At 51.3% G+C, this 17,735-nt stretch overlaps 1 protein-coding gene and 1 pseudogene across 4 annotated transcripts in view; both read right to left on the bottom strand.

The window, feature by feature from the left end:
- Positions 1–5,428, bottom strand: part of SCARB1 (scavenger receptor class B member 1) — a 79,167-nt gene extending 73,739 nt beyond the window's left edge. For 2 of the 4 annotated variants that reach the window (XM_033836725.2, XM_033836728.2), the window contains exon 1: positions 5,106–5,427. In XM_033836725.2, coding sequence (XP_033692616.1) covers positions 5,106–5,231 — 126 coding nt within the window. In that variant the 5' untranslated portion in view covers positions 5,232–5,427. Of the gene's footprint in view, positions 1–5,105 lie in introns of all 4 variants that reach the window. The other 2 variants (XM_033836726.2, XM_073789934.1) reach the window with 2 other exon arrangements.
- Positions 5,429–11,566: 6,138 nt separating this feature from the next.
- LOC101326752 (E3 ubiquitin-protein ligase RBX1 pseudogene) lies at positions 11,567–11,920 on the bottom strand (annotated as a pseudogene).
- Positions 11,921–17,735: the final 5,815 nt, after the last annotated feature.

Here is a 17,735-nt window from a genome sequence, read left to right as displayed (position 1 = left end):
GGGCAAAGGAGATTCGCCAGAGGGCACGAAGCACGGGGGCAGGGCACAGTGCTCCTGAAGGCTCTCTGGGTGGCCCTCGCCAAGGGAGGAGGGGCAAAATAGAGTCGGAGGCTGGGGGCGGCGGTGGGGAGGGGCTAAGGAGACAGCCCGACCTCAGAGCACTCAGCGCCCGCCCATCCCACCATCCTACTGTGAACCCCAGCACTGCTCTGGTCCTGGGGACACTGCAGGGACAGCGACAGGACAGCCCGCGCCCCGGCTCAGGAGGCAGAAAGAGAATGCACAAATCAACATATAACATGAGGGGGTGACTTTTAGGGACATGAGGGGTGACCTGTACAGATATCTGGGGATGAGCCTTCCGGGCGGTAGAAAAAGCAAGCCAGAGTTTGGTGGGACCAGGCTTGCTGGGTTCAAGGACTTCAAAGAGATAAGCATGGCAGGTGAGCAAAGGAGCCAAGAGGGGGTGCAGCGACAGAGGGAAGGAGGGCCGCATGGTGGCGGGGGGACTTCAGGCCACTAAAATGACCTTGGTATTCACTCAGAGTGACACGGGAAACCTCAGTGGGTTGTGAGCAGAGGGGGCACATGACCTGGTTGTCTATGGAGACCAGAGATGAGACTATTGCACTAGTCCAAGCAGTGGATGGAGGAGGGCAGAGTGGTGGAGACGTTGAGAAGGGGTCAGTATGCAGATATGCCTTTGAAGGTAAGCCGATAAGATTTGCCGATGGACCAGATACAGGGGTATCACAGAAAGCCTGCAGTCAAGGATGACCCAAGGTTTTTGCCTCTACCCTTGGAGGGAACGAATGGAGATATCACTTATTGAGATGGGGACACGGATGGGAGAAGACTTTGGCAGCTGGAAAAATTCACGGATATAGCACCCAAGGCTGATTCCCACTAGAAAACATAAAAGACAGCAGAGGGGGACTCAGCTTCCCCCCCCACCCCCGGCCGTGGAGAAGGCCACCAGGCCCATCATTGCACATGGTGGCCCAGCAAACGAACCCCTTCCCCTGTGGCCCAGCGGGGCCTTCCCTGGTGGACCAGAGACACCCAGTAACTTGGAAATACACGCCCAGGGACCTGGACTGTGCTTCCTAGTCCATGCAAACACAGAGGGCCACGCATGCCAGGCTCTGTTCTAGGCTGTGGATAGAAGAGCGCCCGTCCTCCTGGGGTTTGCCTCAGGATTTTTTCACACACACACACACACACACACACACACACACACCAGCAAGGTAATTTGGGCAAATTACTCTCTTCAACTTCTGTTTCCCCAACTGTGGATGACAGTGAGATGTGTGTCCCAGAATTCTCCCAGGACTAAACGAGATGATCAACATTCACAAAGATGCCTGGCGCACAGTCATCCTCGATTATACTCCAGAGTGCATTCGGTCTGAACGCCTCTTGTCCAGCCCCACCCATTGGAGGAAAGGAGAAGAAATGAGTCTCATTCTCCCCCAGGGCCTCTCCCAGCGACCTCTGTCTCCAGGGCCCCTCCACTGTGTGCCTCCTGCATTCTTCATCTAACTCATTTGGCCATTCTCTGGGGAAAGCTATGGATTCGTTACTAAGTTTTAACTAAACACACAATACGTGAATACATTCTCCTTATTTACAAAGAAAAAGTATGAGTCTTCCAGATAATGCATAAATGTTCCCCCTGCCACACCCCCAGTCCCCTGAGAGTAGCCACTTTCGTCAGTCTGGTGCACACCCTTCCACACCTTTCTCTGTGCTTTTACATGCACTGATGGAAACCCAGTGAAAAGACAGAGTATCGTTTTGTGGAGGTTTTTTGGAGTTTTTTTGGTTTTTTTTTTTAACACGAGTAGCCTCAAAGCTTTTTTTCAATTAGTAATGTGTTTTTTCTACTTTTCTGTGCCCAGACGTAAATATCTAGCTCCTTCTCTCTAACTTTTACCTAGAACTCCACTGGATGAAGCACTCCTGCTTTAATTCCTATGCCCCTATTGAAACGCAGACCAGATTTGGCGGTCAGGATTCCTGCCCGAAACTGCCACGAGCTGCGTAAACCGGGTACCTCCGGAGCAGTTTCACACACAGGTCACCGCCTTTGTACTTTATCATCTTGCCAGGAAACAAACTAAATCCACCCCCTGCCTCAGAGCTGAAGACACATGCCCTGGCTCAGAGGTGAAGTAACTGGCCTGGGGCCCCCAGTCAGCAAGTGGCACAGCCAGGTCTGCAAACCCTGAGCTCTGGAAACTGACATCAGTTTCAAAATGAGCCACACCCCTATGCAACCCCACCAGTAACCCGAGAAATGTAAATCACACACATCAGATTAACCCCCCCAAAAAAATTATAATAAGAAATCGGTAATCCCAATAATGGCAGAGATGTGAGGGAGTGACTAGTTCCATACTCTGTGGAGGGAATGTAAATGCCCTCAGTCTTCAGAAGGGCCATTAGTCTGTGTCCAAATGCAAACTGGACACACCATCTGGACTAGAGGCTTCTCTTCTAGAAATGTACCCGGTGGAAATGTTCATCCAGGTACATAGAGAAGTATGTATGAGAAAATTATCAGTCAATGGACAAACGGGTAAGTAATTAAGTGTACAGCCATTCAAAGGAATACTATGCAGCAGTGAAAAGTGTGACCGATTTAAATGTTTTGACATGGAAAAATTCCCAAGTGATATCTGTGAATTGAAAAGCAAACTGCAGGCTATTTCGATGTAGTTTATAGTTCAATATATGTAAATATATATATATTAATGTGTCTAAATCATGCTTGTGACCCAGGAGGGGAATAAAATGGGGGGAACCTTTTTTCCCCTCCACTTGAATTTTTTTTTTTTTTTTACAAACAAGAATCCATGTATTTTATATACACGGACTTCTTTAACCCCAAAGCATAAAAAAAAAAGTAGAAATCAAAGCACAAGCCCTCCCATTCAAGTGGCACATGGACACGTGCAGCCAAAGAAAACACCAGCAGGCTGTCCCTCCCTCTCCTAGCATCCCACCCACTCAGTCCCCTGAACACAGATGCCCTTCTTCCAAGGGAAGGCTCTTGGCCAGGGCTCAGCCTGAGCTGTCCAAGAAGAAACTGTCACAGGCTGGACTCGCCTCCGTGCCTTCACGCCACTCAGCCACAAACCAATCACCTTTGGGATATTCACGGAGGACGCTGCCTGGCTCTCACTCAAGTTTAAGCCCAGAAATCTTAGTTCCGGGACAACAGAGGACAGTGGCGCTTTCCTCTTTGGAAGCCCTGAGGAGGAGTGGGAAATTAGGTAGGGCATGCGGGTGTGCATGTACACACACACACACACACACACACACACAGAGAGAGAGAGAGAGAGAGAGAGAGAGAGAGAGACATCCTTCATCTGATTGAGAGCCGTGAAAAGAAAACACCTGAATTATAGTCCAAGAAGGACTGGGCTGACAAGATTCTGCATCAGCTATAAATCCCACTCATCCCCACACCCCCAAAGCAACAGGCTCTCTGCACGGGATCACGACGGGCTTGCCACGCTTACAGCACCCAAGTGATGGTCTCTCCAGGGCTCACACAGTACAGAAACCACAAATTTGGCGGGCGTTTACGGCCGGCTTTCACTGAGATAAAGCTCTCACAGCTACTTTGAAAAGCAAAACATATACACCCGTTGGCCACCACGGGAGAGAAAGAAGCAGTTCTGGCCGCTCTCAGGTTTCCCCAAGAAACTTTTTCCCGCCACTTCACGGGCAAGAAAAAAAAAAACACTAAGAGAAACTCGCAGCTCAATGTCACCATCGGCCAGGATCTCCTTGCAATCAGATTACAGGATTTAATGGGACAAGATTTGACAACAAAACAAAGGACACAGTGTGGCCAAGATGACTCAGACAACCGCTCACCCAGAGACCTCGAGAAAAACCAAACTTGCTCCATCTTTAAAGCCAAAACCTGGCAGCCAGGTCCACGCAGATGCAGCCTTCATTCATTCGCTCATTCATTCATCTCCCAGGCATCCTGCGCTGGGCGTGGGGCACAGACACGAAATGGGGACAAGTCCCCGTTCTCAAGAAACTCGCCTAAAGAAGCCGGTTAAGGGGAAAAGAGAAATCAACTAGCAAGTGATGACAGCCACATCTTTATGTGTCTGGCTGGATCTTGGGCCAAGGTGAGCCTCAGTCTCCCCTCCCGGCCCTGCAGGTGCTGGCCTTTCCTTCAAAGAGCTGAATGCTTTTACCTCAAGTGTGATACTCTGCAATCTCCCTGTCCTTCAGTGACTCCAGGCTCATTCAAAAATGCCGCCAGACACCCAGGGCAGAGTCTGACGGTCTGAAGGCCAGCTGACAGCCTCATTTGTCTCCCTGGTTGAAAGGGCAGTGGTGTATAAGGTTAGGATCGCAGGAAAGCTCTCAGGCTGTGGACTCCCCGAGGACCCTGCTTATGCAGCCCTGGGCTTATGCCTGCCTCTGTGTGGATCTGGGGAGAAAAGCAGCTTATCGCTGCCAATCTGCATCAGGAAGGCAGCGTCCGGGAAGGACACAGCAGCCCATTCTGCCTCTGAGAAGGAGTTTGCATGGGGAGGCTCTGGACAGCAGAGACCGCTGTCCTGAGCACCCACCGGCCTGGGCACCCATGTGAGTCTCACGTGCACGTGCATGGAGGGTTCCTGTCCTCCTGTGCTCACAGGAAACAAGCAAAGTGCAGCCCTAGTTTTACCACACACTGTCACAGGCTGCCACAGAAGAGGCAAGAAGCATGTGAGCCCGCTCCTGGGCTCCTCCAGGCAGTACCAGAAACGTGGCCACACTCCAGGACCGCCTTGGACCCCAGACCCTTAGGGTGAGGTCAGGCTCCCAGGTGGTCTCTAATTCAGGCTTCCCCAACCCGGGCCTGCACCTCCAGCAAAAGCCCTGGATGCCCTCCTTGGCCCCCAAACTCAGCCTGCGTCCTGGGTCGGGGAGGTTCCTGGGAAGGTGGCCTGCTGCCCCTTCTCATGCCCTCTGGGCTCTCCGGTGCTCAGGGGCCCCGGCCCAGGACACCCGGCCCTCCTCGGCGCCCAGCGCCCTCCAGCCCCTGAGGGGCCCGCGTGCACTGACCTCCGGCCGGGCCCCTCACCCACCTTGAGGACCTGCTGCTTGATGATCGAGGGCACCATCACGATCATGATAACGCCCAGCACGGCGCACAGCAGCCCGGCGAAGCCCAGCGCCGCGGCCACCCGGCGCGCTCTAGAGCGGCTGCCCATGTCTGCGCGCCCCGGCGCCCGCGCGGTGCTCGCGGAGCTCCGCGCCTGTGGAGGGACCGAGGCGGGGGCGAACGTGACTGAAGCAGCGACTCCGCGGACGCGGGCCGCAGCGGCACGGCGGGCCCCGGACCGCAGCGCACGGAGGAGCGGCCCGGCAGGTGGCCAGCGGTTTTATGTGCCATCGCCGGGGCGGACCGCCCCCGGGAAGCCCTGGGCACCAGGATCTGGGCGGGCGCCAGCATCTGGGCGGGCGCCAGAGGACTGGAGCTGAGGGGCGGGGCCTAAGCTAGCAAGGGGCGTGGCCGGGGCGGGGCGCGGAGAGATGGTCCGATTGGGGCGGGGCCACGGCCGCCGGCCCCAAGCTCTAGCTTCCGTTTCCGCGGGAGGGAGACGCGGAGTTCTCGTGGGCTACGTGCAACGTTGCGCCTGGCCCCCCTCCACCTCGTAACCATTCTCCCCTTCCTCACTCCCAGGTGCTCCCCGCTCACCCCTGTCCCTGATCCCGCCTCCCCATCTTCTCCCCCCTCCTCCTCTGTCTCCTCGTCCCCCCCCCCGCCTCTCCTTCCTCCCCCTGCCTCCCAGACCCTCCTCCTCCCCTCTTCTCCCCTCCTCCCCTCCCACTTCCTCTGTCCTGAGCGTCGTCACCGTTCGTATTTAGTACGAATTGCCCAACTCTGGCAGGGACTCCAGAGCGCCCGCCCCCAGCTCTGCGACCTCCTCTCCCCCCAGGGCGCCACACACACCTTCCCGCGTGTGCGCACACACATGCTATTGCAGCCTCTCTCTCCGTGGAACAAGCCCAGCAGACTCCCGCCTCAGGACCTTGTACCCCTACGACTTAGAATTCTGTCCCCCCCAGATATCTGCCCGGCTCCTTCCTTCACGACTGCTCCGCCACCTTATCAGAAAGGCTCTTCCCTGCCACCCTGTGTGAAATAAAATAGCGGCCAGTTCTCCCCTCACCCCTCACCCTTATCACCGGGCCACCACCTGGCCTGTTCCACGTTCATATGTTCTTGCGTTCTGACCATCGCCAGGCGCTAGAATGCTCCAGGCAGACAAAGCTTGAGCGCTGCCTGGCTGGGAACGCTTGCTCCCAAGGAACATTTTAGAATGAATCGGGGAGGAGCCTTCTAGGTGGGGTCCTTGTGCTAAGTGCCTGGCCCACAGCGACTCCGTTCTACAGATAAGGAAATAGGCACAGAGGGTTAGGTCAACAAACCCAAGCCCCTGCTTTCTAACGAACAGGGAAACAGACGATTGGCAAGTGAACAAATGAACGATGGATTGCAGATAAGTGCTCCAAGAAAATGAAACCTGGGTGCGCGCTCCGCTGCAGTCCTCAAGCCCACTTGCTCCTAATGCCTGCAGCCCTCCACCCCACCTGGACCTCTGGATCCCTGATGTAGACCAGTCCCCTCAGTCTCTAGTGGGGGCCACGCAGGGATAGGAGGGCAGTGTCCCCAGCCCCTGCGTAAGGCAGGCCAGTCCCTGAGGGCTCAGAATGAGGCCTTCTGAAACTCTTCTTCAACCCTGGAAGGAAGCAGCCTTCTCCCAGGCCCACCCTTAAGCAACACAGCCTGGCCTGAGCCAGTATTTATCAGGCACCTGCTGTGACTAGCCAGAGAGCCTTGCCTGGCATTGTGTTCCCCTTGGGAGACCCAACATTGTCCAGGGTACTGGGAGCAGGGAGCCAACCCCTGACCTAGATCAAGATGGCTGGGGCAAAGGTGGCTAGATGAGGCGGCTGTGGTGTCAGATGGGGACAGGTTCCAAGAAGTCCGTGCTGCAGGATTTCCTACCCTAGAGTCCTGGGGAAAGTGGCTTGGCCCGTTCTGTGCCTCAGTTTGTTCACCTGTCAAATGGGGATAAGAAGAGCCTCTCTCCAAGGGCTATCGCAAGGATTCAATGAGTTGGGAAGATGTGCCAGTGCGTAGAATAGTGCCCCAAGGTGAGAGCACCATGAGGCTAGCTGTTCTTGTTGCTGCCCCGAGGACCTACCTGACCTGGCTTCTGCTCACCTTTCTGCCCCCATGTCCCAACCTCTGCCCCTTGTTCTCTCTACCCCAGGCTTCTGGGCCTTCTTTCTGTTCCTTAAACAGCCCCAGCTTTTTCCAGCCTCAGGGTCTTTGCACTTGCTGTTCCCTCTGCCTAGAATACACTTCCCCACACCTGACGCCTTCTCCTCCTGCAGGTCTCACTTCAAAGCCTGCTCCTTAGAGAGGCCTTCCCTGTGTAATCTGTCCAAAATGAAAGTCCCAACCCACCAGTCACTCTCTATCAGATCACCCCATTTTATCTAAAATTGTCTTATTCGTTTATCTGTTTACTTCTTTCTCTCCCCAGCTCCCAAGAGACAGAAGCTGGTCTGTTTTTGTGAGTGGATGTAACCCCAGCACCTGGAACAATGCCTGGCACCTAGTACATACTCAATAAAGGCTTGACATAATTAACCTTTAATTAATCAACCAACTCATTCATTAATTAATATAATTTCATTGAATTCCTTAAGGCCTTCAGCGGCCATCAGCTGTGGGGATTGTTTTATGTTTGCTGACTTTTGTAGTTCTTGGGAATTAACTAATTAACTAAAATCTGGGGTCTGTGCTCGCCCTGACGCCACCCCCTTCTTTGATACCCAGCTTCCCTCGGCAAGGACTGGCTCGCCTTGACCATCTCACCCAATCTAACTTTCAAGTCTTCAAGGTCCAAATGTACGTGATGCTTACCCAAGAGAGCCCCCAAGGCCACGGCAAGAGTGTTCTCATGTCACGCCACACTGTCACTTGACAAGAGAGAAAGCAGAGATGAAAGGATGTCTGAGACACATGACCAGCCGTGACCTCGCTGTGGGGAGTCACATCCACTGGGGGAGTAGGGGGTGGTGACCTAAGAAGCCAGAGAAAAGACTTCATCATGTTTCAGAGAGAGGCTTTGCCAGGATGAGGCAAGACAATGATGCACAAGGAAAAGAAAGATTAATGATAGTAAAATATTATCAACGTGCATGTCAGAGAAATCCTGTAAACGCCAAGTCAGATGACGTTCCTCCTCAGCTCAAAACCCTCCCACGATCGAAAGACAGTTAGTAGGAGTGTTGGCAAAGAGGTGGAGAAATTGGGACCCTCATACACTGCTGGTGGGATTGTAAAATGGCACGGCCACTGTGGAGAACAGTCTGGAAACAGCTCCTCAAAAGACTAAACACAGAGTTGCCATAAGTCCCCTCAGTTCCCCTCCCGGATATACATGAGAGAAATGAAAACTGTGTCCGCACAAAAATGTGTACATGACAGCACTCTTCACGGTAGCCAAAAGGTGGAAGCAACCCAAATACCCCCCACTGACGCATGGATAAATAAAACGTGAAATATCCCACAATGGAATATTATTTAATATTTAAAAATGAAGTACTGATCCATGCTGCAACACGGATGACTTTGAAAACATTACCCTAAGTGAAAGAGGCAGTTACAAAAGACCACATACAGGGCTTCCCTAGTGGCGCAGTGGTTGAGAGTCCGCCTGCCGATGCAGGGGACGCGGGTTCGTGCCCTGGTCCGGGAAGATCCCACATGCCACAGAGCGGCTGAGCCCTTGAGCCATGGCTGCTGAGCCTGCGCGTCCGGAGCCTGTGCTCCGCAATGGGAGAGGCCACAGCAGTGAGAGGCCCGCGTACCGCAAAAAAAAAAAAAAAAAAGACTGCATACAGTATGATTCCATTTCCATGAAATGTCCAGAACAGGCAAATCCACAGAGACAGAAAACAGGTTAGTGTTTGCCTAGGCTGGGGGCAGAGAGGATCGGGAGTGACTGTTAAGGGTTCTTTTTGGGGTGACGGAAAGTTCTAAGATTGATTGTGGGGATGGTTGTACAGCTCTGTGAATAGACTAAAACCCATTGAATTGTACATTCTACATGAGTGGGTTGTGTGCTATATGAAGTATAGCATATTTCCTGTGGTTCCCACCTCACTCAGAGTAAAAGGCCAAGTCCTCACCACAGCCCCCTCTGTGAGCTCTGTGGGTCACCCTCATCTCCCTGACCTCGCGTCCCCCTCTCCCCCAGCCCACTCTGCTCCACCTCCTAGGTGTTCCTCAAACCTGCTGCCTTGCCCCTGCCTCAGGGCCTTTGCACTTACTGGTCCCTCTGCTGAACCACTCTTCTCCAAACCTCCACGTGGTCACCTTCCCTTCCTTCAAGTCCTTCTTTATATGTCATCTTCAAAGCAAAGACTTCCTTCCTATCAACCTTCTCAAATTACAACCACACCCACAATCCCCCCATCTCCCTGCCCTGTTTTATTTTTCTCTATTATGCTTACCACCATCCAACACTACATTATTCCTGTATTTGCTTGTTTTATTTGGTTCTCTTCCTCCTCTGAAATGAAAAAGTCTCCACGAGGGCAGGAATCTGTCTATTTTGTTCATTGCTGTATCCCCAACTCCTAGAACAGTGCCTGGAACACGGTAGGTCCTTAATCAATAGGCGTTGATAAACAACAGCTATAAGAGCCCAATGGTTAAGAACCTGCAGCCAGGTTACATAGCTGTGTGGCCTTGGGCAAGTTGCTTAACCTCTCTGTGCCCTGGCTTCTTCCTTACCTATGCAGTAGAGATCATCTCAACAGTGCCCACCTCCTGGCGTAGTCATGGGATTAAATGAGCTAATCCTGGTTACACACTTATCGAGGTGCCACCCTTACATGGGATCATCACTGCCTGCAGGCTGCCACACCTGGTCCGCCCCACCTCAGCGCAGGGAGAATTATTATTACCACCTGGGGCAATGCATGAGCGGTATTGCATGGAAGCTGAATGGCTTGATTCAGAAGAGTCATAGCTGGTTAGTGGCAGGGCAGGGATGGAAGCAAGTCGCTTGTCTCCAGAGCCCAGACATGAATCATTACTCTTTGCTGAAGAAAAAGTGGAGGGAGGGGAAAGAGGAAGTAGTTGGGGAGAGTGAGAGAAAGCACAGGGAAAAAAGAAAAAGCCAGCGAGGAAGAGGAAACAATCACGTTTGGCCACGTCTGCCACCTAGGTCGCCACCAGGTGAAGACAGACCCAGAGTTCACATTCGCTGCTCTTATTCATTCAGCCGATATCGACCTACTATGCGCCAGGCACTCTGCTAGGTGCTGGGGACCCAGCAGTGAACATACAAAGCCTTGCTGACCTTCTATTCCAGCAGACAAGCAAGATCAATAAATGGTGAACATAATCATGGGTAAATTTTATAACATGCCAGGGCTGTGCTGCCCTGTACGGTAACCACTGACCACGCGCGGCGACAAGACACTTGAAATGATGCTCACGTGAGAGCTGCTGTGTCCTACACACGCCAGGTTTCAAGGACTTACTGTGAAATAAAGATCATAAAATATCTCAATATTTTGATGTTGATTACACGTTGAAATGACAACATTGGGATATGTTGGGCTAATTAAAAATATACTACTGAGATTAATTTCTCCTGTTTCTTTTTACTCTTTAAAATGCAGCTACTGGAATGCAGCTACTGGAATTCCCTGGTGGTCCAGTGGTTAGGACTCCACACTTTCACTACTGAGGGTGCGGGTTCGATCCCTGGTTGGGGAACTGAGATACCACGAGCCAAAAAATAAATAAAATGCTGCCACTAAAATTTTTTTTTTAATTGCACATTTCTGTTGGACTGCTCTGTGTTAGAGGATGATACATGATTTAGCAGGAAAAATAAGAGAACAGGGTAAGTGCCCCCAGTGGGCAGGGTTGCAATTTAAATGGGGTGGTTGGGGGAGGGCCTCTGTGAGAGGATGCCATTTGAGCAAAGACTTAAGGTAAGTGCAGGAACGAGCCACGTAGATATCTGGGGAAGGTCTTTCCAGGCCCAGGCAACAAGTCAGTGCAAAGGTCCTGAGGCAGGAGTGTGCCTGGATAGATGCTCTTTAAGATGCTATAATATCCCATTGATGCAAATGACTTCTTAGGAGCTGTTTTTCTTCAGTAGGTGAAAATGACTCCTGCAATTTTTTTTTTACAATCCTTTTTTTTTGGCCATGCCAGGCGGCTTGCTTGCAGGATCCTAATTCCCCAACCAAGAATTGAACCCATGCCCCCTGCAGTGGAAGCACAGGGTCCTAACCACTGGACTGCCAGGGAATTCCCAGAACACTTTTTTTAGAATTTAGGAAAGTAGATTTTATTTGACACAGAGTACAGTAGGGCTGCAGGAAGAGCAAACTGAAAAGACAAAGCAGGAGAGACACAGTTCTATTGAACAATTAAGTAACAGAGGGCAGGTCATTAAATGAAGAACAAAACAGTTGAGCTTGATCAAAGAATGCTCTTTTTCTAATGCCCGTACTTTTGGAATTCCCGCTCTCTCTTGTCCAGCGGACACAACTACCGTGTTTTGAGGCAGCAGGAGTTGCAGGGGAAGTGCTTAAACTCCCCCATGCAACGGCGCATCTTCAGAAGTAGCAGACACCTGGTTAGCTTGACATTCTATGCAAAGATTCATGACGTGGTTCCTGCAGGTGGCACAGTTACCAACCACGCTATCCCAGGCTCAGAGGGCTACCACATTTCCCCCTTTTCATGTCAAAGCGCTTCTTGCCTGCACTGATGCTGGTGCCACCCCAGGTATCCACATCCATCACCGCCGCCATTTTGGAAACACACAGACCCTCGCAGCTGTGTGCATGTTAATGCTAGTGGAGGTCTCCGGAGTCCCACCACCACCACCACACCCCCTAGGAGACTCAGCCAAGCCCCTACAAAACCCTGACTCCCTGCAGAATCACCCACCACCTCGGGAGTCTCCAGACATCTTCCTTCACTAAAAGCTGCCAGTTGAACTTCACCTTTGCCCCCGCATCTCAGGACTTGAGACATGTATGTCTCTCTGGCAAGAGCTAAGTCTCCAACGCAAAACCACCTTCCATCTCAAAGGTGTAAGTGTGTGGGAGGGCTCAGCTGGCAACCAGGAGCTAACAACTCTGCTCTGTGTCTGCCGGATCACAAGAGAAAAGCCTCTGCCTGTTCCCACAGCCCAGACGGCTGGAGACGTGAGGATGGTTCCAGTCCCAGGACGCAGGAGGCTCCTCTGAGGTCACCTGGCCCCGCCGGACCTGCAGGGATGAACATCCATCCATCCATTCATGTAGCAGATATTCACCCGGTACCCACACTGTGCCAGGCCTACTGTGTGCTACGGGCAGGGGTTAGAATAGTGAACAAGACAGACAGGTCCCCTCTGTCCTGGCCTCACGTTTTAGCAGGGGAGAGAGATTTTAAAACAAAACAAAACACACCTAAGCAAATAAATAAGGATTTTATATGATGCTAAAGTGCCAGTGAGAGAAACAGATGAGGTAACACCACAGAGAAATGAGGGGGTGGAGGGGTGACACCAGAAGGGTGAGACTGGGGAGGACATTCTGGCAAAATACACAGTAAGTGCAAAGGCCCTGTGGCAAGGAGATGTCCCATCTGTTCAAGGAACAGGTAAGCAGAGACGGTGCCATGAAGGGCAGGCCCCTCAGATAGCAAGACCGCCCAGTTTATATCTCTTGTCCCAATATGATTATTACTAGCACCCTCCCCCTTTTACTCTCAAAGTTTGTGCAATAAATTAATTGTTAGGTTTTTCTTAGGCCATGGTAAAGAATTCCAATTTTAGCCGTGGAGATCTCATAGCAGAAGAGTAACCGAAATCAGAGTGATCTGATTTAGATTTTAAAATACCTTTCAGGGAATTCCCTGGCGGTCCAGTGGTTAGGACTCTGCACTTTCACTGCCGGGGCCCAGGTTCAGTCTCTAGTCGGGGAAATAAGATCCCACAAGCTGCGCGGCACAGCCAAAAAATAAAAAAAAATATATGGGACTTCTCTGGCGGTCCAGTGGTTAAGACCCCACGCTTCCACTGCAGGGGGCGCGGGTTTGAGCCCTGGTTGGGGAACTAAGATCCCACGTGCTGCGCGGTGCGACCAAAAAAACAAAGCTTTCAATGATTGCTAATTTTGAAGGGGTGATAACTGTTACGTGAAGCATTTTCGAGGTGCGTACTGCAGGATGTAGGGGAGAAAGGCCATCGTGACTGAGAGTAGCTTCAAAATAATTCACTAAAAGAGAAAGTGAAGAGGCTGGATGAAGCAGCTGTAACAAAAAAACTTGATAGGTGTTGAATCTGAAAAATGGGTCCATGGAGGTTCATGGTACGATTTTCTCTACTTTTGTGTCTGTTCCTAGAATAGACTGAATGTTTGTACCTCCCACACACACAACACACACACACAAAATTCATATGTTAAATCTTAAGCCACAGCGTGATGGTATTTGGAGATGGGGGTGTCTCTGGGTGGTGATTAGGTCATGAGGTTGGAGCCATTTTGAATGAAATTCGTGCTCGTATAAAGGAAACCCCAGAGAGCTCCCTCACCACTTCAGCCACATGAGAACACAGGGAACCTATAACCATCTATGAACCAGGAAGTGGGCTGTCACCAGACACAGGATATGCCAGCCCCTTGGTCTTGGACTTCGAGCCTCCAGAACCATGAGGAAAAAAAATATCTGTTGTTTATAAGACACCCAGTCTGCGGTATTCTGTTACAGCAGACACAGCAAACTAAGACAATTTCCCTTTTTTTCTTTAAAGAATAAAAATACTTCTCCCTGACTGCTGCTTGAGGGTCAAGAGTAAAAAGTGTGGCTCTGCTAGGATGAGAATGAGGTTGCCCTGCGCAGCCTGGGTTGTAGTGACTTGGGTTGGGGAAGCCAGGGAGACCTGGACGGATGGAAGGTGTATTTGGGATGGATGGATCAGGGGTGAGGGGTAAAGCCAGGGAAGAAATCTGTGTCATATCAGGAAGGGCTCAGTCATTCAACAAAGATTCATTGAGCATCTACCCTGTGCCAGACACAGTGCTGCGCTGGGGGATCCAGTGGTGGGCGAAGCAGCCGTGATCCCAGCCCTCTTGGAGCTCACAGTAATGGAGGAGAGACTGACAATAGATAATCACAGAGGTCTAGAATTACAAACAAAGGAAAAAGAGAGAGTTCTCGCAGAGCTTGAGAGTGGGAGGTCCTACGCCAGGATATTGTTCTGTCCCTCAAGGACCACCTTCTGCTTCTCCATCCTGACGTCTTCCCCAAGAAGGTGACCCTCAGAAGCCAGGTCAGCAGCCTCCCTTGTCCTCTGGTTTCTAGCTGGCTCTGGCCACGGGGAGGTAGGAGATCTGAAGAAGTTGAGTGAGGGAAAATGAGACGTTCTCCAGCCTCCTCTGGTGGTATGTTCTTAGTAAAGATACCGTTCATGCTCCTTTGCTACTCCGCTTACTGAGAATCCATGTTCCTTCTCCCAGAATCTGGGCTGACACTGTGACCTCTGTCAGCCACGGGTTGACTGTGGCAGAAGTGACCCTAGGTAGCCTCCAAGAGCGGACCTTAAGCCATCAGCAGCTCTACCTTCACCTCCTAAAACACTCCTTCTTGAACTCGGCCACCATGTTGTGAGGAAGCCCAAGCAGCTGTGTGGAGAAGCCACGTGAGTGAGGACCATGCCCCCAGCCACCAGCCCAGCTGGCAGCCAGCATCTGTGGACCTGCCCGGCACCCTGGCATTCCAGAACTATTCAAGCCAGAAGGTGATAAGAAATACTAAATTTTTGTTGTTTTAAGTCACTACCTTTGGGGTGTTTTGCTTTTTTTTTTTTGCAGCAACAAATAACAGAAATGCTCAGGCTGGCCACGACCCTTTCCAAGTAAGGCAGCCCCTCTCCTTCCAGGTTCCAAGGTCATTCCCTCCCCTCCAACCTTCAGCCCTAGGAGTGAGAACAGCTTCACAACTCCTTTTGTTTTCCTCACACCTTTAAAACAGTCCCTGTGTTAAAACCTCTTCAAAATCTCCCAGTTTTAATGCACTGTCCCCTTCCGGCTTGGACCCTGACAGATATGAGAACTGATTCTGTGGTGAAAAAGGAACTAATTAGAGAAGAGGAAGAGAATCCTAGAGATAGCATTCTGGGGAAAAGCCTGGAGGTAAGAAAGAATAGTCATTAAAAACAGCAAGTCTGGAGCCAGATAATCCAGGTTCAAATCTCGGCTCACGTGTGGGCATGATACTTACTTCTCTGGACTTCAATTGCCCCATCTGTAAAATGGGGCTAATAATACCTATTTCAGAGGGCTGTGGTGTGAACCAAGTGAGCTCCTATCTGTGAAGCCCTTAGAACTTTAGCGTGCTTATTTAATAAAACAAACAAACTGAAAGATCTCAGGTTGGTAGAGGGGAGAGGTGAGAATATGAGATGTGAGGTCAAAAAGTAAGCAAAGGTGGGGCTTCCCTGGTGGTCCAGTGGTTAAGACTCCTAGCTTCCACTGCAGGGGGCACGGGTTCAACCCCTGGTCAGGGAACTAAGATCCTACATGCCGCGCGGTGAGGCCCCCCAAAAAAAGCAGAGGTGAGGCCCTCCTTTTCCACCATATGTCAATTCAGAAAGCCTTCACTGGCTGGCCCAGATGGGGTCAGGTCCCTCAATCATTCATTCATTCATTCCACAAACCATGGCATGCATTGGGCCCTGCTGTGAAGACAGGGGTGTCTTTGCCCTTGTGGTGCTTTCATAGCAGTGGGGGGCACAGACATAAGCCATCAGGCTGGGTAAAATTAGAGTGCCATGAAAATAAAACAAGAAGACGTCGTAAGGAGAGTTACTTGAGATGGGCCAGCCAGGGGAGGCCTCTCTGAGGAGGTGGCATTGGAGCCAGACTTTGAGGGAGAACGTGGGGACCTGTGAAAAGTGCTTAGAGCAGTGAGCATAGCACGTGCCAAGGTCCTGGGGTGAGCACAGGCTGAACACATCAGAAGATCCACAAGAGGCTAGGGAGGCTGCATCTCAGGGAGTGGCAGGGGGAGAAGTGGGGGACCTGGACCAGCGCCAGAGCTGCAGGGCCTTGTGGGCCCTGGAGAGGGGTCTGGGCTTTATACCTGGGCAACGGGAAGACAGTGCAGGATTTAAGCAGGAAGTAACTCGATCCTGTTTGCTTTGAAAAAGGTTCACTCTGTGACCTCTGTAATACACCCTCCCAGAAGCAGATTCCTTTCCCTGAGAGCATTTTTCTCAGGTGCAGGTGGCATTATAGACCCAGTGGTGTGAGAATAATATCTTTGTCCCCACTGGTCTGGGACCTGTGTGAGACCGTGTCCCCCTTGCTCACAGGAAACTCTCAGTAAACACAGTTAAACAAAGAACCCTGTGAGTGAGTGTCCTGTGGTCCCTCTCGGCACCACCCCATGTCTGCCCAAACAGGACTTTCTGCTGCTGGCAGCCGTGTGCAGAATGGTGTTGCCATCCATTTCTTGCCAAAGAATATTTCCAGAACCTGCTTGGACCTGGGTTTTAGCCACCCCCGGCACACACCTCAACCTGGTGTCCAGAAGCAGTGTCCTCACTGAGGAAAGAAAATTGCAACTTTGCTGTTCTAAAGTTGAGTGAATTTTTTAAAAGGGCAAAGGCCTTTTCTATCCTAAAGGATCCTTTGTACCAACGTTGGCCTCAACAACACTCCTGCTTGGCGGCACAGCAGCCGTCCTCTTGCTCTGATGCTGTGGGATGTGTCCCCAGGCATCGGCAGGCCCCAGGCAGACAAGGTGGGTGTTGTGAAGGAAGGGGCCGTGACAGGAGCTGCAGTTTTCTGGGCAGGACAGAAAATGTTCTGTCAGGAGAAACAGCAAAACAGATGGGGACCTGCTGCAGACAGAGCTGTTTAGTTAGGCTGAAGCACGAACCCTTGGCTTTCATTGAAGAAAGCCAGTGTACAGCAGGCCACACACGGTGAGAGGTTAAGTGGTTCTCTTGAGTTAGGAAGAGAAGCCTGAAAAACTCCACTCAGATTTCCACAAACCAGCGCTAGTACACTTTGGACCTGAAAACAAAAGCCCTAAGAAATCGAGAGAAAGAGAGAGAAAAAGTTGGACTGTGGGGCTTCTGTGTGCTTTTAGATACTCCCCTGAAGGCTGCTGGCATAATCATGCCACCTTCACATTCCACATTTCAGTTCCTTGAACAAAGTTCACTCCCACCCCAGGGCCTTTGCACCTGCTGTGCCCTCTGCCTGGAATCCTTCCCCTGCCCCTCTTCACATAGTTGGCTCTTCTTCATTCAGTTCTCTGCTCAAATGTCACCTTCCCAGAGAAGCCCCACCCTCCCTCACTCTCCAGCAAACCACTCTATTTTCCTTCTTGAACGTTGTCTGAAATTATTCTGTTGGTTTATTTGTGGACTTGCTTTTGTGTCTGTCTCCCCCCGCTGGAATGCAGCTCTACAACAGCAGGGACCTCTCTCATGCTCTCCAGTACCCAGAACCATCCTGACACATAGAAGACACTCAGTAAACATTCACCGCATAAGTAAATCAATAAAGCGGTTGACTGCGGCTGCTGGCTACTTGCCAGAGGGTTTCACACCTGCCGCCATTGAGATGCTTTTGGCTGAAAGTACTAGAAAGCACCAACCTGA

Source organism: Tursiops truncatus, chromosome 13 (assembly GCF_011762595.2).
Source record: "Tursiops truncatus isolate mTurTru1 chromosome 13, mTurTru1.mat.Y, whole genome shotgun sequence".
NCBI lineage: Eukaryota > Metazoa > Chordata > Mammalia > Artiodactyla > Delphinidae > Tursiops > Tursiops truncatus.
This window is presented reverse-complemented; position numbering and strand designations above follow the sequence as displayed.